Here is a 27,462-nt window from a genome sequence, read left to right on the forward strand (position 1 = left end):
ACTCTTTTACCACATTAATTTGGCTAAAGCTAATACATTTAATACACAATAAAAGAAAAACTGCTTATGTTTTTATATAGCTACATACTCAATTAGATACAGAATGAAAAGGCAGTGTTTCCTGCACTCAATTTATTATTAAGTTGTAGAAATCAATTCATCCAGGAATGTTTCTGTTCCAGCTAATAGGATAAATTATTAATTTTATTCACTCTGCACAAGTTTAATCTCTACTTAAAATAAACCATTATTGATAAAGTATCACAAACTATAGAATAAAAATAAATAGAAGGGAAAAAACAGTCCAACCTACCAAAACCAGTGCCATAAAAAACAGAATAGAAACGCAAGTTAAGATAGGCAAGAAAATGGTACTTGAGCTCTTGTCCAGCCTAGACAAGTTCAAATCACCAGGACCAGATGGATTACACCCCAAGGCTCTCAAGGAACTGGCAGACGTGATCTCAGAACCACTGAACTATATTTTTCAAAGATCCTGGAGCACTGGGGAACTACCAGAGGACTGGAAGAGAGCTGATGTAGTTCCCATTTTCAAAAAAGGGAAAAAATAGATCCAGGAAACTACAGACCTATCAGCCTGACCTCAATACCTGGGAAGATTCTGAAAAAGATAATCAAACCACAAATCAGCGAACACCTTGATGCGAACAAAGTTATCACTAAAAGCCAACATGGGTTTGTCAAAAACAGATCGTGCCAGACAAACCTTATTGCATTCTTTGACCAAGTGACAAAACAAGTGGACCAGAGGAATGCTGTAGATATAATTTACTTGGATTTCAGTAAGGCATTTGATAAAGTAGATCACAACCTACTAAGATAGAAAAATGTGGGTTAGATAGCATCACCACCAGATGGATTTGTACAGGCCGTACTCAGTGTATGGTCCTCAATGGAACTGCATCTACATGGAAGGAAGTGTGTAGTGGGGTGCCCCAGGGCTCTGTTCTGGGCCCAGTGCTCTTCAACATCTTCATCAACGATTTGGATGAGGGGATAGATGGGGAACTCATCAAATTTGCAGATGACACCAAGCTGACAGGAATAGCCAATACTCCAGAAGATAGGCTTAAGATACAGGAGGATCAGGACAGACTCGAACACTGGGCACTATCTAACAAAATGAAATTCAATTGTGAAAAAAGTAAGGTTCTGCATTTAGGCAGGAAAAATCAAATGCACAGGTATAGTATAGGTGGTACCTTGCTCGATAGTAGTAACTGTGAGAGGGATCTCGGAGTCCTAGTGGACAATCACTTCAATATGAGCCAGCAGTGTGCTGCAGCTGCCAAAAAAGCCAACACAGTGCTAGGCTGCATTAACAGAGGGATAGAATCAAGATCACGTGAAGTACTAATACCACTTTACAATGCCTTGGTAAGGCCACACCTGGAATACTGCATCCAGTTTTGGTCACCACGATGTAAAAAAGATGTCGAGACTCTAGAAAGAGTACAGAGAAGAGCAACAAAGATGATTGGGGGACTGGAGGCTAAAACATATAGGGAACGGTTGCTGGAATTGGGTATGTGTAGTTTAATGAAGAGAAGGGTGAGGGGTGACATGATAGCAGTGTTCCAATATTTCAGGGGCTGCCACAAAGAAGAGGGAGCCAGGCTGTTCTCCAGAGCACCTGAGAGCAGGACAAGAAGCAATGGATGGAAACTAGTCAAGGAGAGAAGCAACCTAGAACTAAGGAGAAACTTCCTGACAGTTAGAACAACTAACCAGTGGAACCAGTGCCTCCAGAAGTGGTGAATGCTCCAAAACTGGGAGTTTTTAAGCAGAGACTGGACAGCCATTTGTCTGAAATGGTATAGGGTTTCCTGCCTTAGCAGGGGGTTGGACTAGATGACCTCCAAGGTCCCTTCCAACTTCTTCTTCTTCTTCTTCTTCTTCTTCTTCTTCTTCTTCTTCTTCTTCTTCTTCTTCTTCTTCTTCTTCTTCTTCTTCTTCTTCTTCTTCTTCTTCTTATTATTATTATTATTATTATAGAAGCTAGTGTATTTTGCTGTTCTTGCTTTTTCAGTAAGATACTTGAGTTAGTACTCTTCCAACTGAAGAGTTATCTTATGTTTATGGATCCCTGTATAAACATGCATAACTGTACATTTTGTCCACATACAAAATGCCTTATAAAAAAAGGAAAAGATAATTATTGTCCATATCAAAGAAAAGAAAACCAAATGCACATCTGAACTGTATACCTTCGGCCACATTTTCTCTCAGTTTATATTGCATCACTATTCTGGTCACTTAAATAACCATGGGCAAAAAAGATGCTTTTCAATTTGTGTGGTAACACACTAAAATTACATGCATGCAGGAATGTTAGTTATGACTTTACAGATATTGTAGTGCCATAATTTCCAGGTGTCTCTTTTACTAAATCTACTGTTCATCAATGTCTGGATGGCCACAGATTCTATAGTATTGCTCTAATGTCTGTAGGAATAAACTGAGAAACATTCCAAGGAGTGTAACAGCACATGCCCATAAATTCAGATATGAGTGCTGTCATTTTCACTTTATTTATTTAACAGAACTAACACAGATTGCATTCACATATCACACAAATCCATAATGTCATCTTAGTGGGAAATAGAGGTCCAGATACTGGATTAGCCAAAGTGATAAAATCACAGAATGCTTGTGTTGGAAGGGACCTTATAGAATATCTAACCCAAACTCTACTCTATGCAGGAATCCATTAAACCATCCCTAGTTTATGTAGTCAATGTTAGTGTGATATGCACTCCCAGGACTCAGACTTCATTCACGTCAGAAGAAACCAGAGAACAGAATCATACTTTGTTCTTATATTTCTTATTCTAGGAGAATAAAGACAGATAGATAAAGCCTAAATCTTCTTTGCAAATTATGCTAGGACACTGGTGTGTTGTTGTTGTTTTTTGCAACTGATCATGATTTATCCTAGAATCAAATTCAGATGTGCCCTCCTCAAATCACAATTCATCAATTCAAATCAAATATATTTTACATAGTTCATTCAAATTGTATAATTTCAGATGTTTGTGTCAGGCATATTTTTACTTTTATTTCTTCATATTCACATTTTGCCCAATACAATTCAGTAAAAATTATGACTAACATGAGGGTCTAACTGAATGTTTAACTCAGTGGGAGTCAAAATTCAAAAGCTTTGGAAAGATGCCAGGCATCAGTAAATATCAAAATAACTTTACATTGAAAATTAAATTTGACAAAGTAAAACAGTATTGCTTTCTTATATTTTTTGAAGTATATCATACAATTTTCTGCATTCACTAATGAATCAATAGAACTTTCGTTACGCATTAAAAATACTTTTGTATTTAGCTTCTTAATCATCTTCAGCTTCAATGTTTTCTTCTTCAATATTTCTGGACTCATTTAATTCATCGGTATCTTCTGTTTCTGTAATTGACAGAACTGTTAGTTTTACACATGCTCGTCTGCAAGGTGTTCATCTTTTTTACTTCAAGAAAAGAATGTGTGTGTGTGTGTGTGTGTGTTCTGCATGAATACTGAATGTGGTAGAGGTGAATTTGAATCAAGGATTGAATATGGACTCATATGTTAAGTTTTAGTAATGTGATCTCTTTTCCAAATGGCTTGTTACAGGTTATCTGCAATCAATTCCATTATACGGGTTAGCTTAGATGAGAACAAAGACTCATGTGCCCGAAGTTGTATTTTTGTCTTTTTAACATTGTTTTTAATGCTACTTTACTAATGCTAGTGATCAAGGGGCCTCATGATGCACTTGGAATGCATTTGTATGACTAACGGTGTTACACAAACATTGAACAAACTGGAGACAATATAATTTAATAGAGCTACACAAAAGATGAGGCTCTCCTGCCAGCTTCTTAATGTTCTACTTAAGAGTTAATTTATATAAGTACCTTTACAATTTCATCCTTGCAAATTAAGTAATAGATGGTTTATTACCAGGGCTTTTTTTCTCATAGAACGCTCAGAACAGAGTTCCGGCACCTGTTTTGGATGGAACCTTGTAGGGTAGGCAAGGTGGTTTGTATGACATATGTGAGTTCCAGTACCTTTTTCTTTTACAAAAAAGCACTGTTTATTACATTATTCATACAACATATCTCCTCAACTACCTAAAAGGAAATGCTTTTCAATGGGATCAGTTCTCTAGATTAGCTAAAGCTAGCAAACCTAACTCATTGCTTTTTCCAGTTATAATAGCCAACTACTAACTCTCCCAACCAAAAGAGGAGAAAAGTGTGAGAGAGTAATTCTGTGCCTGGAATTCAGCCAGAGAGAAATGGATTTATCTGCCTTGACTAGCACCATGCTCAAACTAATTTTTTTTAAAAAAGCATGTAGAAACAGATTTACCTTCAGCAACAGTTTGGTCTTCACTTTCCAAGGCTCTTTCTTGGTCAATTAAGGAAGCTCTGCGTTCTAAAAGAACCAAAATCAAAGTTAAACCAATCTCACAATCTTTTTGAAAGATGAATATAAAAACATTTATCAATCACTATACAGGTTTTCCTCGTTCAGCTATGCATACCAATTTGTAATGATTTTTAAATATAAATTTAAAGTATTAATATTCCTTAAAAAATCTTAGTTGTTCGTTTGTAATTTTATATATAAGCTAAATAGCAATATAACTATATAAATTACTAAATTACTATTTTTAGACTATACACTTACAAAGAAGAAACAAAACCTATTCTATAAAAAGAACTATATAGTGAGACAAGAAAAAAAAATCCAATGCTAATGGTCCTCGTTGATGGTAACTGGGGACTGCTGGAACTGCTGTTGCTAAGCAGCATGGTCACGTGACATTAGCCTTTATGAACGCATTGCTTAGCCATGGAAATTCTGCTCCCAATTACCATAGTTAAACAAGGATTACCTGTAAAGGCCTTCTCTGACACACTCAAGGCTTCTGGATTTCAGAGGATTTGGGGGAAATGGAGCCAAACAATGTACCCAACTAGTATTTTATCAGCATAATATGCATTGCATTTCAGTCTAAGATAAATTGTATTCCTTTTGTAAAATCTCAGAAGTTTTGAAAATATCATTGTAACTGATCATTGACCACAAAACATTTATACAAAAGTTTAATTTTGCTCTTGATGGTGAGATGGGAAGTGTATCATTTTAATTAATAAATAGTCAATAGTTAGTAAGGTAACAATCATATTATGAGCCCAGGTTTTCAACAATAAAAGCAGGAAAGTTTATTAGCCATTTTAAAATATGAATTGCTTCAATGTATCAATTTCTATTGAGAGGAAAAATCAAATTTAATTTTTAAGGGCAAAATATACCCAACTCCTCTGTTAAAACAGGAACTAAACCCATTCTCTAATTAGAACCAATAACCTGCCAGGATTGCAAGAGTACTAAATGGGAACTCTCAAACTGAGTCCACAATGGTAGGTATTCAATAATGTTTCCATTTCAATACATGATTAACAAGCCTAATGATGTTGTTTAAAAATTGGAACAATTGAAACTATTGTCAACATAAGACATATCTTTAACAAGGAGATCCTTGGTATTTGTTTAAAAGTTTAATCACTAACTTATCAATCAGTTTAAAACATTTAAGTGGAAGTAGTATAAACACTGCTTTCAAAAAGGCAAAATTAATTTTTACAAAATTTAAACTTTTAACAAACCCATGTGTATTTTCGTGTACTTCTTAATATCCTCTTACAGGTAGTCCTCAACTTTCAACAGTTAGTTTAGTGACTATTCCAAGTTACAACATTGCTGAAAAGTGACTTATGACCATTTTTCACGCTTACAACGGTTACAGCATCCCCATGGTCACGTGATCAAAATTCAGATGCTTGGCAACCAACTCATATTTATGATGGTTGCAGTGTCCCAATGTCACGTGATCACCTTCTGTGACCTTTTGACAAGCAAAGTCAATGGGGAAGCCAGATTCACTTGACAACCATGTTACTAATTTAACAAGTACATTGATTCACTTAACAACTGTGGCAAGAAAAGTCATAAAATGGGGCAAAACTCACTTAACAAATGTTTCACTTAGCAATAGAAATTTTGGGCTCAATTGTGGCTGTAATTCAAGGACTACCTGTATATCTGGGAAATACATTTTGAAATATTCTTATCCACTAAACTCGAAATTTCCTGAAGATATTATACATTTAAATGATGACATGACATGCCTGATGTCACTTATTCTCCAGCTCTTATTTTTGAGAGTTTCCATGGAAAATGTACTGTATTTTTCCATGTATGCTATTTTTTTCCTGCAAACACCCGGTTCAAAATCAGGTGCATCTTATACAAGTGGAACGTCTTATGCACGGAAAAATAATGGTAACCTCTGCAGCCCAGGGCATGCCTGTGTGGGCTGCCATGCCGCCTGGTGCAGGTATCAAGCCCCTGTGGGCTTGCCACTAATGGGAGGGGGGAGGGGGCAAGATCGTCGGCTGGCCGAACTTCCAGATTTGACAGCTCAGCTGTTTGACACTTCACTGAACAGCTGATTGGCACGGAGAAACTTGCATGCAGAGTGTCTAATACAAGGGTGTGTGCGTCTTATAGACGGAAAAATACGGTATCAAAGAAATCCAATAATATTAGCAGTACTGCTGTTATGTAGCAAATACATGCTCCCAAATTAACACAATAAGAAGTCCTGAAAATCTCTTATAATTTAGTCAAATTTGACAATCATTTATCAGCTGCCTAACTGAATCTGGATGATTAAAAAAACACTAAGCAAATTCAAACCTAGTTATTAGTAGATGAGATCACAAGGAAATCCCAGGGTTGTAAGTTAGACTAAGGAACAAGAAAAAAAGCTTCCTGGAAGAAGACAATAGCAAATCATTTTGTGCTGCTGAGAATAAAATTATATATCTGATCCATGAAATCATCAGGAATGTGATTTGAAGACTTTATATTTACATTGTCTCCTAATACATTCTTTACATTTCCCTATCCAAAATTTGTTGTGGACAAAAATACTGAATAAGGATATGTATATGGTAAAAGACCACATGTCCATCTTGGATGAGTTCAAATAACCAGGACCAGATGGATTATACCCCAAGTTCTGAAGGAACTGGCAGACATGATCTCAGAACCACTGAACTATATCTTTCAATGATCCTGGAACACTAGGGAACTATCTCAGGACTGGGAAAGTGCCGATGTGGTTCCCATTTTCAAAAAAAGAAAAAAAATGGATCCAGTAAACTACAGATTTATCAGCCTAACATTAATACCTGAAAAGATATTGGAAAAAATAATCAAAAACAGATCTGTGAACATCTAGAAACAAAGTTTAGTCACAAAGTGACTAAACTAGTAGACCAGCAAAATGCTGTGGACATAGTATATTTGGACTTCAGCAAGGCATTTGACAAAGTAGACTACAACCTACTTCTTGGTAAACTAGAAAAATGTGGGATAAACAGCATCACCACCAGATGGATTTATAACTGGCTGACATCAATACCTGGAAAGATTCTGGAAAAGATAATCAAGCAATAAATCTGCGAACACTTAGAGACAAACAAATTCATAACCAGAAGCCTACATGAGTTTGTCAAAAGCAGATAATACCAGATAAACATTATTGCATTCTTTGAGAAAGTGACAAAATTAGTGGATCAGAGAAATGCTGTGGAGGTAATTTATTTGGACTTCTGTGAGGCATTTGATAAAGTAACCAAAACTGACTACTTGGCAAGCTAGTAAAATGTGGGATAGAGAGCACCACCATCAGGTGAGTTTGTAACTGGTTGACAAATCATACTCAACTTATAGGCCTCAATGGAGTACATCCACATGGAGGGAAATAAGCAATGTGGTACCCAAACCTCTGTCTTAGGCCCATCACTCTTCAACGTCTTAATGATTTGGATGAGGGGATAGAAGGGGAACTCATCAATTTTGCATATGACATCAAACTGGCTCGAATAACCAACACACCAGAACATAGGCTCAACATACAAAAGGATCTCAACAGACTTGAATATTTGGCCCTGTCTAATAAAATGAAATTCAGTGGTGAAAAAAATAAGGATCTACATTTAGGAAAAAAAATCAAATGCACAGGTACAATATAGATCTGACTCAATAGTAATAACTGTGAGAGGGAATCTTAGCTGACAGTCACTTAAATTTGAGCCAGCAGTGTGCTGCAAAAGCCAAAAAATCTAACACAGTCCTAGGCTGCATTAACAGAGAGATAGAATCAAGACGATGCAGTAAAAGTGCTACACTCAATTTGCCAGCAAATTTGGAAAACTCAAGAGTGGCCACAGGATTGGAAAAGATCAGTTTACATTCCAATTCCAAAGAAAGGCAGTGCCAAAGAATGTTCAAACTATCGCACCATTGCACTCATTTCTCATGCTAGTAAAGTTATGCTTAAAATCCTACAAGCTAGATTCCAGCAGTATGTGGATTGAGAACTACCAGAAGTACAGGCAGGATTTTGAAGAGGCAGAGGAACTAGAGATCAAATTGCTAACATACGCTGGATCATGGAGAAAGCTAGAGAGTTCCAGAAAAACATCTACTTCTGCTTCATTGACTATGCTAAAGCCTTTGATTGTGTGGATCATAACAAACTGTGGCAAGTCCTTAAAGAGATGGGCGTACCAGACTATCTTATTTGTCTCTCGAGAAACCTATATGCGGGCCAAGAAGCAACAGTGAGAACTGGACACGGAACCACTGATTGGTTCAAAATTGGGAAAGGAGTCCAGCAAGGCTGTATACTATCGCCTTGCCTATTTAACTTATATGCAGAGCACATCATGAGAAAGGCAGGGTTAGATGAATCAAAAGTTGGAATTAAGCCGGAAGGAACATCAACAACCTAAGATATGCAGATGATACCACTCTAATGGCAGAAGTGAAGAGGAACTAAAGTGAAGAGGAACTAAAGAGCCTCTTGTTGCGAGTGAAGAAGGAGAGTGCAAAACTTGGGTTGAAACTAAACATTAAGAAAACCAAGATCATGGCATCTGGCCCTCTCAATTCCTGGCAAATAGATGGGGAAGAAATGGAGGTAGTGACAGATTTTATTTTCCTGGGCTCCAAGATCACTGCAGATGGGGACTGTAGCCAAGAAATTAAAAGACGCCTGCTCCTTGGGAGGAAAGCCATGGCAAATCTAGACAGCACACTAAATAGCAGAGACATCACCCTGTCAACAAAAGTGCGTATAGTCAAGGCTATGGTCTTCCCAGTTGCAATGTATGGCAGTGAAAGTTGGACCATAAGAAAGGCTGAGAGCCAAAGAATTGAAGCCTATGGTGCTGGAGAAGACTCCTGCGACTCCCTTGGACTGCAAGGCGATCAAACCAGTCAGTCCTAGAGGAGATCAACCCTGACTGCTCTTTAGAAGGCCAGATCCTGAAGCTAAAAATACATATGCATTGCATGCACACACATACAGAGTACCGTAATTTGCAGCAAACCTATGCAAAGTAAGAATAAAGTTGTTAATTGCAGGATGCATAAAACTGGGAAGGTACACAAACAGAGGTATAGATTTTGGGAAGAAATAGAGAAACTTTCTTCATGAGAGACTTGCTGCCTCTAGGATGTTACCTTTCAGCCTTAGAGATAAGGCAATGAAAGATGTGGGTAGGGGGACAAGTAGTGGATGGATAGATGGGAGAAGGCCAGGTGAGAGATAGTTCAGACAGATATGTACAGTAAGACCCCAACTTTGGGTATGGCAAAAAAGAAGAAAAGAAGGAGAGAAAGATTTCTAACCCTACCTAGGATTTGGAGCAAGAACAAGACAGAGTCAATTCCAAAAAAGGTGCCGGAACTCCGTTCTGAGCGTTCTATACCTTTTACTATCATTTCTTTAAAACTCTGTATTATTAACATTTTTAGTATTTTATTTTTGTTTTAATTTTGTAAAAATAAAAGAATGTGTAGGGGATGATAATAATTATTTTTAATTGCAGTTTTTAATATATTAAAACATTTCTTTGCCTTACCGTCATTTACTTCAAAGTCTTCCTCTTCTTCTACATCACGATATATCGCATGGACGTCTGTAAGAAATAATATTTGTGTTGTCCATTTAACTATACTCATTCTATTAATATGAAGATAAATAAAACACACATTGTCAATTGGCCATAACAAACTGAGTTATTAGCAGAATAAACTGAGTTATTAGCAGAATCCAAAAAATAAGCTAGTTAAAATGTTATTGTTATTACTGTTTGAAGTTAAAATTGCATTGTTATATCCATGTGTCTGCAAGTTGCTCCATGTATAGACATCTATAGATTTATATTGTAAATTAGGGATGTATAAATTCAAAATGTCAAGGGCTAAACTCCAAAGGTAGCAGAGCTGTTTTTTATTTATTTCTATTTCTTTTTCTATTTTTCCCCCACAGAAACAAATTGCCAAACTCTCCAATTTAGGAACATAGCTGTAATTTTTGTTAAAGAATCAAGAAAAAGCCAAGGAACAAACTCTTATTTCAAGCAGGACAGCAGTCAGATGAAGCAGCTGGCATAACAGTGATTGATACAGTATTTTATGTATTTATTTATTTTATTGAATTTGTATACTGCCCTATTCCCGTAGGACTCAGGGCGGTTTACAGGGCAGTTAAAACCATGAAATATAAAAAATTAAAATCAATTAAAACAATTAAATTAAATTCAAGCCCCAAGAGTAAATCTAAAACCCAGTTAAATTAACAACCCCACAGTCTGGACCAAACAGAACAAAGAGCCAAGTTTTCAGCTCCCGGCGAAATGAGCGAAGGTCGGGGGCAGTCCTAAGTTCCGTGGGTAGTTGGTTCCATAGGGCAGGCGCACCCACAGAGAACACCCTTCCCCTGGGAATAACCCGCTGGCATTCATTAACCGGCGGTACCCTGAGAAGGCCCTCCCTGTGGGGGCGCACAGGACGATGGGAAGATGATGCTGGCAGCAGGTGTTCCCTTAGATAGTCCATTTAGGGCTTTATAGGTCATTACCAGCACCTTGAATCTCACCCGGAGGGCAACCGGAAGCCAATGTAGCCCACGGAGAAGAGGTGTTACACGGGAGTATCGGGAAGCTCCCATCAAAACTCACGCGGCTGAATTCTGCACCAGTTGAAGCCTTCGGGTGGTCCTCAAGGGCAGCCCCATGTAGAGGGCATTGCAGTAGTCTAACCGGGAGGTCACGAGCGCATGAGTGACTGTACGTAGAGCATCTCGGTCCAGATAGGGACGCAACTGGCGCACCAGGCGAATCTGGGCAAAAGCCCCCCTGGCCATGGCTCCTATATGATCTTCCAAACTGAGCCGTAAATCCAGGAGGACGCCCAAGTTGCGAGCCCTTTCAATGGGGAGTAATACCTCATCCCCTATTGTTAATGATGGAGAAGGCTGGTCAGCCCGAGATGCCGGTATGAACAGCCACTCAGTCTTGTCAGGATTGAGACAAAGCCTGTTTCTCCCCATCCAAACCCGGACCGCCTCCAGGCAACGGGACATCACGGTGAGGGCATCACTGGGTTGGTTCAGGGTAGAAAGAAAAAGTTAGGTATCATCAGCGTACTGGTGATACCCCACCCCGAAACCCCCTAGTCACAGCTCCTATATGATCTTCCAAAGAGAGCTGTGAATCTAGGAGGACACCCAAGTTACGAGCCCTATCTATGGAGGGTAATATCTCACCCCCCATGATTAGAGATGGAATAATCTGAATTTCCCGAGATGCCGGCACGTACAGCTACTCAGTCTTGTCAGGGTTGAGCCGAAGCCTGTTCCTCCCCATCCAGACCCGAACTGCCTCCAGGCAATGGGACATCACATCGAGGGCATCACTGGGGTGGTTTGGGGTAGAGATGAAAAGCTGGGTATCATCAGCATATTGATGATACCCATCCCCAAAACCACGAATAATCTCACCCAGAAGCTTCATGTAGATGTTGAACAGGAGGGGAGAGAGGACCGACCCCTGAGGGACTCCACAAACGAGAGATCTCGGGGTGGACCTCTGTCCTCCCGTCAACACCGACTGGGAGTGGCCCAGGAGGTAGGAGGAGAACCACTGTAAAACAGTGCCCCCCACTCCCAGCACCCTGAGATGCCGCAGTAGGATACCATGGTCGATGGTATGAAAAGCTGCTGAGAGGTCTAATAGGACTAGGACAGAGGAACAACCCCTGTCCCAAGCCGCATTTATCAGCAAGGATCCTATGTTTTCAGTATTTTTAAAATAATTGTTTTGAAAACCTCACCAGAAATAATTCTTAACTCTTCCTTCCCTCATATTCCACTACCGTATTTTCCGGCGTATAAGACGACCCCCTACATTTCCTGTTAAATTATAGGGTTTGGGCTATACTCGCCGTATAAGACTACCCCTCTTCCAATGCACACCAAATAAAAATTAAAAAAACATCAGATTTGATTTTAATATGGTAATTTTAATTCAAATGCTTATGACATGCAGGTACTTAGTAGGAAAACTGTCACTTATAAACATAAGGCTGTTTCTCATCAAACATGTAAACATAAAACAGTGCAAGTGGATTAAACTTTTCCTAATTCACTCTAAAGCTTTCCCAAATGGGAGATCCGCTCCAGGTTTTCCAGCCAGCCCGCCCAGTTCCTGAGTCAAATGTGTCCTTAGAGCTAAGCAGCTGCTCTGGCTGCTGCATTCCCCACCTGCCTTTCAAGTTGGGATAGACTGCAGCTGCTCTTCAACTTTAGAAGGAAAGACGCCCAGACCCCAGCCTGTAAAAAATCACAGACTGCGGCTTCTTCTCCAATTGGTCCCGCTTTCCCTGCGCAGACCAAATGGGAGATCTGCTCCAGGTTTTCCAGCCAGCCCTGTCCCTAAAGTTTCAGCATCCGGCGTATAAGACGACCCCTGATTTTTGAGAAGATTTTCATGGGTTAAAAAGTCATCTTATACGCCAGAAAATACGGTAACTTCATAACTTTAAGCAAACTACCACTGAGAAAATACTAGTAGTAATTACAGCAACAGTGGAAAAAAATGTTAACTCCAGAGGGCACTCTACTATATAAGTAGTTGTTTATACTCCCTGTCCCACAACAATCAGTATTAAAAACTTGCTACTGATATTTACCTCTTCTCTGTGGATTCAGTTCTGCTACTTCACCTAAGGCAACTTGTTTTTCCTGAATAGAAAAAAACTGCATCAATTGGAGGTGATTTATAATAACACTGATAAGAAGACTTTCAATTAATAAAGACTTTTCATTAATACAGCTACTTGTATATAATGTGTTACTCCTACAATAATGTGTTACTCCTAAACAATTAATCTGTTAATATCATAAGTAGATTTGATTTTAACGGAAATTATAATTTCCACAGAATAATGTAATTTTTATTTTTATAATGATTTTTGCTAATTTTTATTTTCATAAAAATATTTTATCAGATACACCACTTGTTGCCATTGCCCACTGATGATGTAAAAAACCTTCAGCTTGTCTTTTTGAATTCACATTATCAATAAATTTATAAAAGCTGTCAATTATTTCATGCATCATGCCCTATTATGTACATATTCTTTTTTCCCATTGTCCAAAATAAACAGCTAACAAACCATCAAGAAAATAATTTTAATATAATAATTTAATAATTTTCAAATTAATTTTAATGTTTAAATTTCAATTTCAAAAAAGAACTAGACACTAGACTCTAAATGACTAAGTGTGTCATTTGCAAATAAGGCTCACTTTGTAGAACAGCTATAATATCTTGACGAAAACTTTCTAGGTTATTCAAACTAAAAGGACAAATTATATGAATAATTTGATATGAAAAATACAAATATGAAAAAATGAATATATACATAAACAATATGATTTTTACCCGAATGAGATCACAGGCCAGGATCAGAAGATACGATTGAGTTTTTTCATTAATTCCTATTTCTGTACAGATCTCCCAGCTGCCATTCTCAAACCTTATGGGCATTGAATAGACAATCCCCTCAGGTAGTCCAAATTGACCTAAGGAACAGAAATAATTGATTTCAAAAATATAAAACACACAAATAATAAATCCATAATATGCAGATATTTTTTCTATGCCATTTGAGCATCACAAGAATATGATGCACATCCCTCCGTTCTAATTCTAAAAAAATAAAACAGAATGACTAGAACTGACTTTTAGCAATAAATACTCCTCTCTGGTCTAGGAATTACTCCCATTGCTATGATGGAGAGAGCACTGTTCTAATCACTATAATTTAGGTTTAAACTACATTTTCTAGACATGGCCACTAGCAGAGGTATAATCTAGAAGATATTACAATATTTTACAGATCTAAAGAGAAGTTATTAATTTGGTAAATAAAACTGTATTAAATCTTACTGATGCATGATTTCTTAGAAATCCATCTGAGAAAAAACCAAAAGAGCACCATTATTATCGTTAATAATAAATGTCAATTGTTATTATTTCTAACTGTACCAAGTTGTTCATTAAAAAAAACCTAAGTTCTCATTTTGCTTGAGGATCACACACACTACTCCCCTAAAATAGGGATTGATTATAAATGTTGGGAAGAGACTGATCGTTATAATAAATATATATAAGTTATACATAAATGAACAAATATGAAATATACGTGCAGGCCAGACGGCCAGATTAATTTGATGCCAAACCTATATGCAGATCCATAGAACAACTCTTACATATCCAAAAATACAATATCGGAGAAGCAGTTGCCCTATTATAACAAAGAAGAGTAGATGCACACTTCATGCACATGTCTACTTCTATGTAAAATAAAATAAACAATGGACAAAGACAGAAACATTTATGACGATTACATCTAATGTTCCTATTTCAGTTAGATTTCTAAACTGAGATTCAGAGAATTGGCTCCTGTTTAAAGTAGATCCTGCAAACTCACGGGATAAAACCAGTTTAGTGTTGCAGAGGGTATTAGTCCCAGTCCTGTTTTGGACACAAAGCCAGCTGGATTTCCTTGATGCTTAGCCCTAAGGAAGCAGCCAATGGCAAATCACGTCTGAAAACCTGGTAAGAAAACTGCAGGAACTAGACTAGGAAGTTTCCAGGAATCAAAACTGACTCGAAGGCACAAAATCATCACCCTGATAGCATTAATTATCAGTCTCATCCAAGAGGAGGGATTGATGGCACCTCTGCAGCCCCTGCATCCCGATCACTTAGCTAAAAGGGCTGTGCATTTTACAGGTGCAGGGCTTTAAAAACACAGTCACATCTGCCATCTTGGCTTTTTTGACACCCCCCCTACAGGGATCCCTTGTTGAAAATATTCAGCTTTGGTGAAAAAGGCTTTAGTTACACCAAAGTAAGTGGGACAGAAAGGCTTTTCAGAACATTTACCTTCGCTAATTACTCCCAAGGAGATCATTTCTCCAGGAGGGGATCCTTGGTACCAGTATCTCAGCATAGTAGCAACTGTATGTGCAGGTGCCATTCCTATACCACGAGCTCCCCAAGAACTTAATGAACTCAATGAAGCCACAAATTCAATTTGCATCCATTCACTGTTAACAAGAAATTACAGCGTTTTAAAAACATAATACAGAAAACAAATGTAAAATGTCCTCTGACAAGATGAATGTCAATCAAAAAATTTAAATTAGCAGGAGGGGGTCCTGGAGACAAGCTTCTGTGCTGGAGCTCTCCTCCTGTAAAACCAGTTATCCTTAAAAATAAAAATCTACCTTATTATTATATTTAGAAAGTTATTCAGGCAGTCATTTTGGTATCAGAGACACAGTAATTATGGTATTAGGGAGATAACTAAACTAAATATTACGACTTTACAAACTATTGTCATGTGTTTTATTATATTTCTAAGCTATTTAGATTTGACCAATACAGATATCTGTAACAGAAAATTCAGGAAACAATATCCAGAAACAATTCTGGTAGCAAAATGTGTCTTAAAATCCATGAAGTAGAACTTTAAAAGAGCATTAGTTTAAAGCTGGACAACCATTTGCCTGAAATGGTACGGGGTTTCCTGCCTGAGCAGAGGGTTGGAAGAAGTCCCTTCCAACTCTGTTATTCTGTATGCTATAAAGCTGTTAATTGCCAGAGCAGCCCATTTATTTACTTTTTAATGTGGTAACCTTAATTATTTTAAAGGAAAATACCAAGCTTTAGGTAATGATATTCTTTAATAATACAGCATTACATACAGGGTTAGAAATATATCATAGAAATTTTAATCTGCACCAGAGTTCTAGAACTCTGTTGGTAGATGTAAAGCTGTAGGAAAATGCCTAATATCAAAAAAGATTTACATACTTTTACTGCTAATTATTTTGGGTGTTGAACATAAAACAAAACTATTGATGTTACAAAGCAATTTTAAATTTAAGTAGACAGCAGTCTTAACACTTTAATGTCAGCCTGTCAATCTTTCCATGTTTCTATAATGTTTCAAGAATTATATAATACCAATTTTAAAAATATCAGAAAGAATACCGATCAAATAGCACATCCAACAAAGGACGAAAAAAACTTGGTGGGCCCCAGATGGCACTATCATATCTATATAGCTCTGTTTTACTCAGATCAACGAAGCTATTGCCACTGATGTTCCCCCAGACAATGAGGTTTTTTATTCCTGTTGAAGACAACAATGGAAAATTGAAAGAACAGACTAACAAGACGAAAGATTAACCTATTTCAGCACCCTAATTGGCACTAAAATGTCTCAAACCCATATGCAGTCAATAATAGTCCCTGTAATTGTTCCCCAGCATACAGTTCTTCTAATTTGGAGGTGCCATGTAGTCAACATGGTCACCAGCATAAATAACAACCATCATTTGTGTGGGCTTTATCTGAGTCCTTCACATTCTCTTCCCTAAAGCACCAGAATTCCTTTACATTCATGCACAATATTGAACAACTTGTCTTCTGTGTATATCCAATCCCTCAAAATTTATAGCCTTGTGAAATCATACTATTACTAACTGGAATCCATTTATCACCTCATGAATTAGGATCCTTCCATATGCCTTTAGAGAAAATAGAGGATGGCCTGGGAGTGGAACAACACATCTGCACTTCATTCCCATGCCCCCTGACTTCAATTTTCCTGGGAATATGCAGAGAGCCATTTTACAAAAAGACTCCGACTAACTCTTTCCCATCTCCCTAGCGTGTAAGGGGAAGAGACATGGACTGATTTGCAAGATTTTGTTAGTGTAGACCAGGGGTGTCAAACTGCTGGCCCATGGGCCGAATGCATCATAGCGAAACCGCGCCCACCCCATTGCTGGCAATGGCAAAAAAGTCACAATACATTGCGACACGTCACGTGACGTTGCAAGTTTGACACCTCTGTTGTATCTCAATAAAGTATGACTCTAGTCCTCTTATGGAAACTCTTTCCTGATCTGTCTATCTAAGAAGGCCAACATTAATATTCCAAATCTTCCCAAGTTCCCTTTTCAGGAGAGGACCGGGTGGGAATAGTCTAGGTCTCTTCATAACACTCTTCTGACTCTCTAGATTTAACATGTTTCTTTTGCCCTAGTGTTTACCTAAAATGGCCTTTAGATTCTTTCTCTAAGTTCATCTCTCTGGACCTTAACATACATGCTTTAATTTTCATTTATAGTTTGTCTTTGTTACAGTTTTAAACATGAAACAAAAATAGTCCAACTAATTCAATGATTAAGCATCTAACGTACCTGCTGGGTGCATTTGCATTTTTCTTGCTACCACAGCCTTCGCTTCACTTTCCAACAGCATTGCAAGAGTGATAATATTTTTAGGATTTATAGAGGGTGCGTATGTCATAAGCATTAATGACTTAAGGTTGGTAAAAGTTTTTCCCATCACAATAATTTTGACATTGCTTTTGGCATTCTGCTCTATCAAAGGGCCATATGTTTTACATTGATTAGTCACTTGGTGGATACAGTGTTCGAGTGTTGGGATTGTTTCCTGCAGGATGTCGTCAAACAAAATGATGATATCAGCATCAAGGAAAATCTCCTCCAGTTCAGTATGTAAGGTGACACTACGAAGGACTGGGGATGCTAAATCTTGAGTCTCCATAACAATGCCATGAAGAATTTCTTTGAAACTACTACTGTCAAACAAATGAAGGCTTATCTCAGTTTCCATTCCAAATATTTCTCCATTGGTTAATAAAGGGATCAGATGATAGCTGGCAGAACTGCATGCTCTAAGAAAAAAGCAGTAAGGAAAACCTTTAGTTCTGAAGCATTTGGTATCCATAGAATTTATTTTTCAGTTCATTGGGGGCAGGTTGGTGGTAGTGGTGAAATTTTGCAAAGCAAGTGGCAAGAAAGGGAGACCAAAGCCTCCTTAGTCCATCAAATCCCTCACAATATATTAATGTGTATGTATGTATGTGTATGTATGTATGTATGTCTATATATTGAAAGGATCTGCATATTACATACCAATCCTGTGTGCTGATGCCCTTTTGCTTTATTCCGTGCTAGCATAAGCATCTGGAATGGGGTGGGTGGGTGAACTAATTCTGAGAAAAACAACTACACTGGCAGAGACTTTCCTTGCAAGTATCTGTAAAGTACTTTCCTCCTTTTTTAAAAGAGAGATTTTGAACGAATCTGGGGAGATTTTTATCCTATCTTTCAAATGAAATCAAGTTTTCATATAGTTTTCTTGGTAACAATATGGAAATTGCTTGCATTGCTTTCTTCCAGCAACGTTTTTGAATTTGTCATTCTAACCCATTGCCTAGAACAGGGGTGTCAAACTGCCGGCCTGTGGGCTGGTTGCATCATGCGGAGGCTGTGCCCACCCCAGCTTTGGCAATCCGAAAAAAGTCCTGATACGTCGCAACACGTCACATGACATGGAGAGTTTGACATCTGTGGCCTAGAATCTAGATTTCCTGGTGATTGTCCATCCAAATGCCACCCAAGCTTAACTTTTTGATACTGATCAAATTCAGTTATGTGATCTGACAAATATTACCCCCTCCACCAAACATTTGCATCTATCGGTTTAGCACAGTTGAAAATATATTTGCCTTAGGAGATTATATATAAACGTGTAAGAAACATAATGATAAATATCTGTGAATTTCCCCATTTTATTTAATCACAAAAATGATGAAACAAAAGAAAACCAATTTAATGGCAATAACACATCCAGGAATCAGCAAAAATATACAGATTCCTATTTTGAGCCAACTAAGCAGCATGGTCAGATAGATGGCAGGGATCATTCTCCTACTTTCCCATAGCTAACGGACAGTGGCAATCTGCAGTTGGACCCTAAAGAGGAATTATCCAAGTTCTTGACTGCTAATCTGGCAATCTTGGAATCACGACAAAAGAATGCACTCACTGGTATAGGTGCTTCCAGTTCAGCAAATATGACTCTGTAATCACTGTATTAATAAGAAAAAAATGAATTAAAGTTTTTCAGACTTTGTTGTTTCTTTTTCGTCTTCTCACCTATTAAGCCAAATGTGCAAGGGGTTGATAAGACTTTTTAGTTCTTTCTCTTCTGCTTCAATTTCTGTGCAAGTCTGCAAGTTTTCATTAGCTATTAGTAACATCTCTTCAGTCATCATATCTGATGTGATGTTATAGTATTGCTGAAGATTAAAAAGGCTGATCAATAAATATCAATTTATCTCAAATTCTGAAGACCAAAACACATTTGATTACAAAAATATAGAAATAATAACAGAATAGGGAGAGCAATCTAAATTTATGACATTAGGTGTCCAAGACGAACAGGTTTTACGTAAATAACATAACGTGGGAAGCAGATTTCAATTTTGCCAGATTTTATGTTCACCAGGCACTTATTCTACTACAAAGTCAAGAGCAAAGACATATTCTCGGAGTTTAACAATATGGTGTCTCTGGAAATTTCTTGATGTATGGATTTGTTTTAAATCCAGATATGAACTCAGTTCAGAGTTCCCACAAAAAATCTAGTGACTCCAGGGACATGCATAGAGTTTTACCGGGGGAAGTGCAAAAGTGTTTTGTTTTCTTCCCAGTTTAATCTACAGTTCTGGGATTTTCTGATGGTTTTCCTTTCAAGTCCTAATTCTGCACAGCTTTTCAAGATTGGTCAAGATCAGCTGCTACCACCTTATTGGCAGTTTACTTCCTCAAAATCCATTTTTCTTCATTTCAACATTCTTACATCCTGTTATTGCTATTTTTAAGTAATTGGGAAACAAAACCTTTTGCTAATCTACTACATATCACCCATTAGTCTAGATCAACAGTATACAGGATCCCATGACCAATTATCTTGGTGATTGGCAAGATTCTTTAGAATTATTTTACCTAGTGAATAAAGTTCTACAATTATGTACAGTACTGTTACAAATATTTTGCTGATTACCAAAACTGATTCATTAGTCTTTCAAATGGAAATTCCTTTTCCATTTACTTTAACAAACTGTTCTATTCCTTTATATTATGTTTCAAATGTCGTTCAATGAGATTCAGATATTTTACTGATATATTTAAATTTCCATTCACTAATTCCCTAACAATTTTAATTAAGCTGACTGAAGCATTGGGTTGTTATGGTAAAATATACTGTGTACTGAAATTTGGTTAGTCTGAAAACAATTAAAAGCAGATTGATGAGAAAAGAAAAGCTAGCAGAAAAATCAATATGCAACAAGTCAACATGCAGATTTTTACCTGAGCATGTTCTAGAAATTCATTGAATCCCCCTAGAAGAAGGCCCCTTCCACCACGGTCCAACAGTTCTCGCCAAATAATTGGGGAGCGTTTGTGTTTCCAGCCATTCTCATTACAGATCTCCTGAAGCCACTTCTAAAGATAAATGCCCTCAAATTAAGCATATCATGCAATGCTAATATGTATCAATCCATAAATGGCTTTCATTGCCATGTTGAAATAACCATCCTTCCATTTCCTACTATTATCCAAACATTATCCCTTCATACAGAACAAGAGGCTAATATGAAAAGTATATTTCTGAATAGAATCTATGAATGTGGATACTTCCATTCGAATGGAAGAGAGCTCACATACTAGCAAAGCAACTTGCCCACCACGTAACATTTGGTACCTGTATTTGAATGCCCAAGGTCAGCTCAGTCTGCAGATGAAATACACTCACCATTTTTGATTTACATAATTATAAAGTGGGAGACTTTTTCATGATTTGGTCCAAGCAAAACAGATGAAGCTTTTGTGTATCATCAGTGCCACTTTTATCCATCAATAAATATTAAAGTCATAAAAAGCTATTGTAGATTTCCTAAACTTTATTTTTATTTATTTATTTTAATTCCATTTATATCCCGCCCTTCTCCGAAGACTCAGGGCGGCTTACAAGCTTAGCAGTTGCCTTCATTCTATGTATATGCCTGCTTATTAGGGCTTTCACACACACACACCACAAGCGGCATTATTACAAAGTCAGCTTAATTGCCCCCAACAATCTGGGTCCTCATTTTATGCCTCAAGCCATCATACATTTGATATGTTACAAAGTTCATTAGCTTTCTTCATCATTGTTTCCATATAACTATGTTATGCAGTGTACATTTATCCCATCTCTCTCTTCTGCTACCTGTAAAGATACTTCTGAAGGTTAATGGATTCCAAAAGTAGAGAAGCTCCTCACTAGTGAACCAGACTGAAATAATTTTACCTCCCAGTTGTCAGGATGTTGAACAATCTTGTGTATCCTGAAGTTAGGCAAATTTTTCCCCAGATAGTCAGCAAGGAGTTCTGCCTTAGCATAGTAGGGACAATCTGCTCTACCTGGAAATTAAGTAGTTAATAAGAATTGTACACATTTATAAACATGTGATTTCTTTATTGGATTTACTGTATATCCCAGCTTTCATTCAAGAGCCCAAGATAGTGCTGCTTCTTCCTATTTTTCCCCACAGTAACCATCCAGCGGGAGAGGTTGGGCTGAAAGAGAATGACTGTTCCAAAGTCATGAGAAACTTCTATGGCTGAGGATGGATTAGAATTTGGGTCATCCACATCCTAATCCCAAACCTTGACCAACGCAGAGCCGCAGTAATGTTGAAGTAATTTGATATTAAAAATTAAAGAACATCAGAGTGTAATGATGATCAAACATTATTTCACAGAAACAATATTTGTACACAGCTTTGGTAGATTTTATTGGAATAATTTATAAAATAGCACTTGGATTGTTTAGACAATTCATGGAATTCATTTTAGTTTGATTTTGCAGCCCTTGGTTGATTAGGAGACACTGAAAACAAACCAGAAAACAGGCTAAAGTTAGATTATAAATTGCTCCTACAGCAAAAAATTAAGAAGACAGGAAATAAAGATTTAAATGTTTATGTTTCTCTTTGCTGCTATCTAGCAGTTGAATGTATTGTGCTGCCCAAATATAGCAGGCCTAATATTGTACAATGTTTCTCACACAGAAGGTATGGCTGGGTCCATACTGTTAAGCCATGATTTGTTTAATCAAGATTTACTGAATAATCCACAACAGACTGAATTCATACATTAAATCATTTCAATGGCTGGTTCATACAACCCTGAATGTTACAACCCAAATTAGATTTTAAGCCTGAAAGCCTATTTTTTTTAAAAAAAATTACTTGTCTTGGGCTTCCGGTTTTGACAGTGGAACGGAAGCAGGAAGATAGGGCTCTGTCTTTTGCATTCGATTTTGCCCTTCTGCGGATCCTGGAAAGGATCAAAAGTTACCCAGTAGAGGCGACAGGGAAGGAGGAGCCGCTTGATTGATCGCGGAAGGGTGGTGGCCCTTCCATTTGATCCAAGGAAGCCCTCCAAACCAGTGGGGGAAAGACTGGCTACATTCGTGTAGCCAGTCAGAAGCTGCTGACAATGGAAGACAATAAGCACTAACAAGCAACTTTACTGCAACGTGGATGAAACTGGTTGAGATTCTATCCTCTCTTTAAGACTTTAAGACCTCTTCCTGCAAAAAACTGCCCAAAGCACCCTCCCCGATGAGGAGGGAAGGGGAATTTCTACCCCATTCTCTCAGGAAGAGAAAAGCGGCGAATTACTTGAGAGAAACAGAAAATTACAAGATTAATTTGGAATTAATATACATTTATGGCTTTAAATTTAGGAACTAAAAGTGCTTTTGAGACTTTTTTTAAAAAAAAAATTTGAAAAGCTTACATTATAAGTTGAGATTTAAAAAGCTGGGAAACGGTGCTAATGACATCTAGTGATGAATTATGGCACTACAATTTCTTATGTCTAAAGGAAATTTGGTTTGAAGCCCAGATTTAGATAAGTCTCTTGCTGACCTTGGAAGCTTTCACTTTTGAAGCCTGCAGCTGGGGAAAGGGAAAAATATAAGAACTTTTGGGCTGCTTCTCGATGTGGCAGAGACAATGAACTATTTTGAAACTGGCTTGCCTGAATTACGAATATAAATATTATCAGACTTTCAGAGCTGTGTTGTGGAAGTATTTCCTGCAGGAAAAATACCCTTCCTTGCTTGAGATGATGGAATATTTTGGATTACATACAAAAAATGAAATGCACGTCCCATACTGAACTTGAAATGTTAATAAAAAAACATTTCTAACACCTGTTCCCAAAGGCTTCAGCTTGACATACTACCAAGAAAATATGGATGAAGATCAGAAAGAAATTCTCTCCATGATAAAATCAATGCAAGAGACTATTGCTTTAGCTCATGATGAGACTAGAAATAACACAAGAGGAGATAAAAGAACAATTTTTAATCTAAATTTACAAATTCATAATATGATTACAAAGAAGGAACTAGCAACCCAGAAAATAGAAGAAAAACTAGAGGAAGCAAATCCAAAGATGGAGGACCTAAAGGAAGAAACCAACTGACAGATTTGGATAACTGACAAACTAGAAGACGGAGTGATAATATCAGAAATGGAAAAAACATCTTACCAATTAAGAACTCAGGACATATGCGAGAAAAAGGAAGAAGAACTGAGTGAATGGAAGATAGAGCTGTTAGGAGAATTGTGGGAAATGCAAAAGGAGGGAAACTGTTTAATGAATATCAATGGGTTTTTTCCCCCAAAATACTTTAATCAAATGGTCTTCCTTATTCCAAATAATATACACAAAAACAGAGTAAAAATTACTTAATTATTCAAATGCATTGACTTGGAAAGTTATTTGGCAAAGGAAGAAAGCTAGAGTAAGACTGAAGAAAATAGAGGTTTTGATCAATTGATGGGGTATTACACTATGAACTAGATGTTTGAATATGGTGGAGAATAGATAATTGTTAGAAATAAAAGTAATATTATAACTAGAAAGTAAAATTTGTAACTAGAATAGTAGATTTTGGTATAAGAAGAGAAAGAGGAAAATGCTAAGAAGTTTGAATAAGGGAAGCTTTTGGTTACCCAAATATAACTTACTTTGAAATTATAAACAATAGAGACATTTTGAACACTGATGGGAAATTAAAATAAAAAAAGCAAAAACAAGATACTGATTGAACATATGGATATTAAGTGCAAATGCAATTAAGATACGTTTTGATTAGAAAAGTTTAAAACTGATATTATTGATATTATGAGAAAAATGTAACAAAGATGTTGATATTCAATTGTATATTTACTAATAACAATAAAAATTGTATTTGCCTAGTGTGGGAAACATTTGATAGTGCAATATAGGACCTAGATTGAAAAAGTTAATATATACCACTGAATTATTAATGGACTGGACAACATGTTGTCTATTAAATACTTGATTGTAAAAATAGAAAATTAATAAAATATTTATTTAAAAATTGCTTTGTCTTGGTAAATTACTTTGTCAAAGGTAGGACCCCACTCAATTAATATTGCTTTGCACTATCTACTTATGGATTTGGGTTTTACCCTTTAATTTGACAAGTCTCTTGGAGGCTTACAAATACAATGAAAATAATAATAAAAAAGATCCAGTTTGATATAGTGATTAAGGCATCAATCTAGAAATCAGAAGATAGTGAGTTTAGAAAAATGTGGGTTAAGAGAGAAAAATGTGGGTTAGACAGCATCACCACCAGATGGATTCGTAGCTGGCTGACTGGCCGTACTCAGCATGTGGTCCTCAATGGAACCGCATCTAAATGGAGGGAAGCGTGTAGTGGGGCGCCCCAGGACTCTGTTCTGGGCCCAGTGCTCTCCAACATCTTCATCAACAATTTGGACGGGGGGATAGATGGGGAACTCATCAAATTTGCAGACGACACCTAGCTGGCAGGAATAGCCAACACTCCAGAAGACAGGCTTAAGATACAGGAGGATCTGGACAGACTTGAACACCGGACAGTATCTAACAAAATGAAATTCAATGGTGAAAAAAGTAAGGCTCTACATTTAGGCAAGAAAAACCAAATGCACAGGTATAGTATAGTGGGTACCTTGCTCAATAGTAGTAACTGTGAGAGGGATCTCGGAGTCCTAGTGGACAATCACTTAAATATGAGCCAGCAGCGTGTGGCAGCTGCCAAAAAAGCCAACACAGTGCTAGGCTGCATTAACAAAGGGATAGAATCAAGATCACGTGAAGTATTAATACCACTTTACAATGCCTTGGTAAGGCCACACTTGGAATACTGCATCCAGTTTTGGTCACCACGATGTAAAAAAGATGTTGAGACTCTTGAAAGAGTACAGAGAAGAGCAACAAAGTCTGTAAGAATCAGTTTCATTCAGATTGTGACCCTGCATCAATTTTCTTTTTAGATGTATTATTTGCTTGCTTTGGAGGAAGCAAGTCGTTCTCCCCACTCTCCCAAATAATCCATTTTGTATCTCTTTCTGGGAATGAACACCCAAAGACTGTGGATATGGTGAAGATAGAAGAAAAATTATTTATGCTTACAGTGAGATCTATGTGTTTGAATATGTGTTTGAAGTTTTGATCTGATTTGATTTCTTGTTTGATTTTAATCCCTGTAATGCAACAAAGTCCTTGTGAGGGGGACGCAGGTATGAGACTGTTCCCAATGAGTTGAAATACCATTTTTAATGTGGAAAGAATTAATGTGTTAAATACTTGTAGAGGAAGGGACTGGAGACTAAAACATATAAGGAACGGCTGCTGGAATTGGGTATGTCTAGTTTAATGAAGAGAAGGACTAGGGGTGACATGATAGCAGTGTTCCAATATCTCAGGGGCTGCCACAAAAAAGAGGGAGTCAAGCTATTCTCCAAAGCACCTGAAAGCAGGACAAGAAGCAATGGATGGAAACTAGTCAAGGAGAGAAGCAACCTAGAACTAAGGAGAAACTTCCTGACAGTTAGAACAATTAACCAGTGGAACAACCTGCCTCCAGAAGTTGTGAATGCTCCAACACTGGAAGTTTTTAAGAGACTGGACAGCCTTTATCTGAAATGGTATAGGGTTTCCTGCCTGAGCAGGGGGTTGGACTAGAAGACCTCCAAGGTCCCTTCCAACTTTACTATTTTTTTTTTAATTTTTTATAAAACATTGATTTTACTGAAACTCTGACAACTGAAAATTACAGTGGATTGCAAAAAACAAATATAAAAACAAGAACTATACAAAATTGGACTGTATGGATTTTGAGTTTTGGTTAGCTTGACAAGGCTAATTACAGAGACTGGCATTTATGACAAACTACTTGAAAGGGGGAGACAACATGGATATGACATACTCAGCAAAAAATGACACAAAACAGCACTTAATATCTACTTAATATCCAACTTTACTGTTGTGATTATGATTATGAGTTCTAGTCCCACCTTAGGCAGAAAGCCATTTGGGTAACTTTGGGCCAGTCACTCTCTCTCAGCCCTAGAAAGGAGGCAATGACAAACCACTCCTGAAAACTTGCCAAGAAAGCTGCAGAGACTTTTGGCAATCTCTGAGAGACGAACACGACTGAATGGAAGGGGGGGAAAAACTTTATCGTAAATAAAAACTACTCGATTATTTTCGCCTTGCACCATCTGTATTGCAGATACTTATTTATAAGTATCCGCCTGCCGCCCCCATCAGTCTGGGCCCGGGGTAGGCAAGCTATGCTGGCTCAGGAATTCTGGGAGTTGAAGTCCAGGAGTCATAAAAGAGCCGAGGTTGCCTACCCCTGGTCTGGGCGATCTACAAAGAAGCACGAAACCATCAGGAATTCAAGGAAGGGAAGGCGACGCCAGTTTAGCCCAAAAGTATTCAATCATCCCCAGCCAACGGAGGTGTGTAAGAGTCGCCCTGGAGGGGTTTCCCCTTCACCTGCCAGCACGAACTTCGCCATTGACCAAGAGCCGCGGCAAGAAACCCTCTAATCTGAGGCGCTGCGGAGGGTTGCCTAGCAACTACGTAGGTGCGCACAGGCCGACGGGAAGCGAAACCGTGAGGCCTAGACAACTGGCTTATTTTGTCCGCTTCAGGCAACCGTATCTCGAGAAAGGGAGCCTCCCTTCGCGTCG

The 27,462-nt window shown here is 37.7% G+C and overlaps 1 protein-coding gene across 1 annotated transcript; it reads right to left on the reverse strand.

Moving 5' to 3' along the window:
* Window positions 1–2,908: 2,908 nt before the first annotated feature.
* On the reverse strand, window positions 2,909–27,287 carry MDH1B (malate dehydrogenase 1B; the record flags this gene model as incomplete). The annotated part of the gene is made up of 12 exons (XM_083358061.1): window positions 2,909–3,438; window positions 4,390–4,455; window positions 10,026–10,082; window positions 13,138–13,189; window positions 13,893–14,032; window positions 15,402–15,565; window positions 16,515–16,656; window positions 17,732–18,231; window positions 19,499–19,641; window positions 20,717–20,851; window positions 21,699–21,811; window positions 27,266–27,287. The coding sequence occupies 12 exons, from the start codon at window positions 27,285–27,287 to the stop codon at window positions 3,365–3,367; spliced, it is 1,608 nt and encodes a 535-aa protein (XP_083214187.1). The 3' UTR covers window positions 2,909–3,364.
* Between the last annotated feature and the right edge of the window lie 175 nt (window positions 27,288–27,462).

The sequence above is a fragment of the Vipera ursinii genome (assembly GCF_947247035.1).
Source record: "Vipera ursinii genome assembly, chromosome: 1".
Taxonomy (NCBI): domain Eukaryota; kingdom Metazoa; phylum Chordata; class Lepidosauria; order Squamata; family Viperidae; genus Vipera; species Vipera ursinii.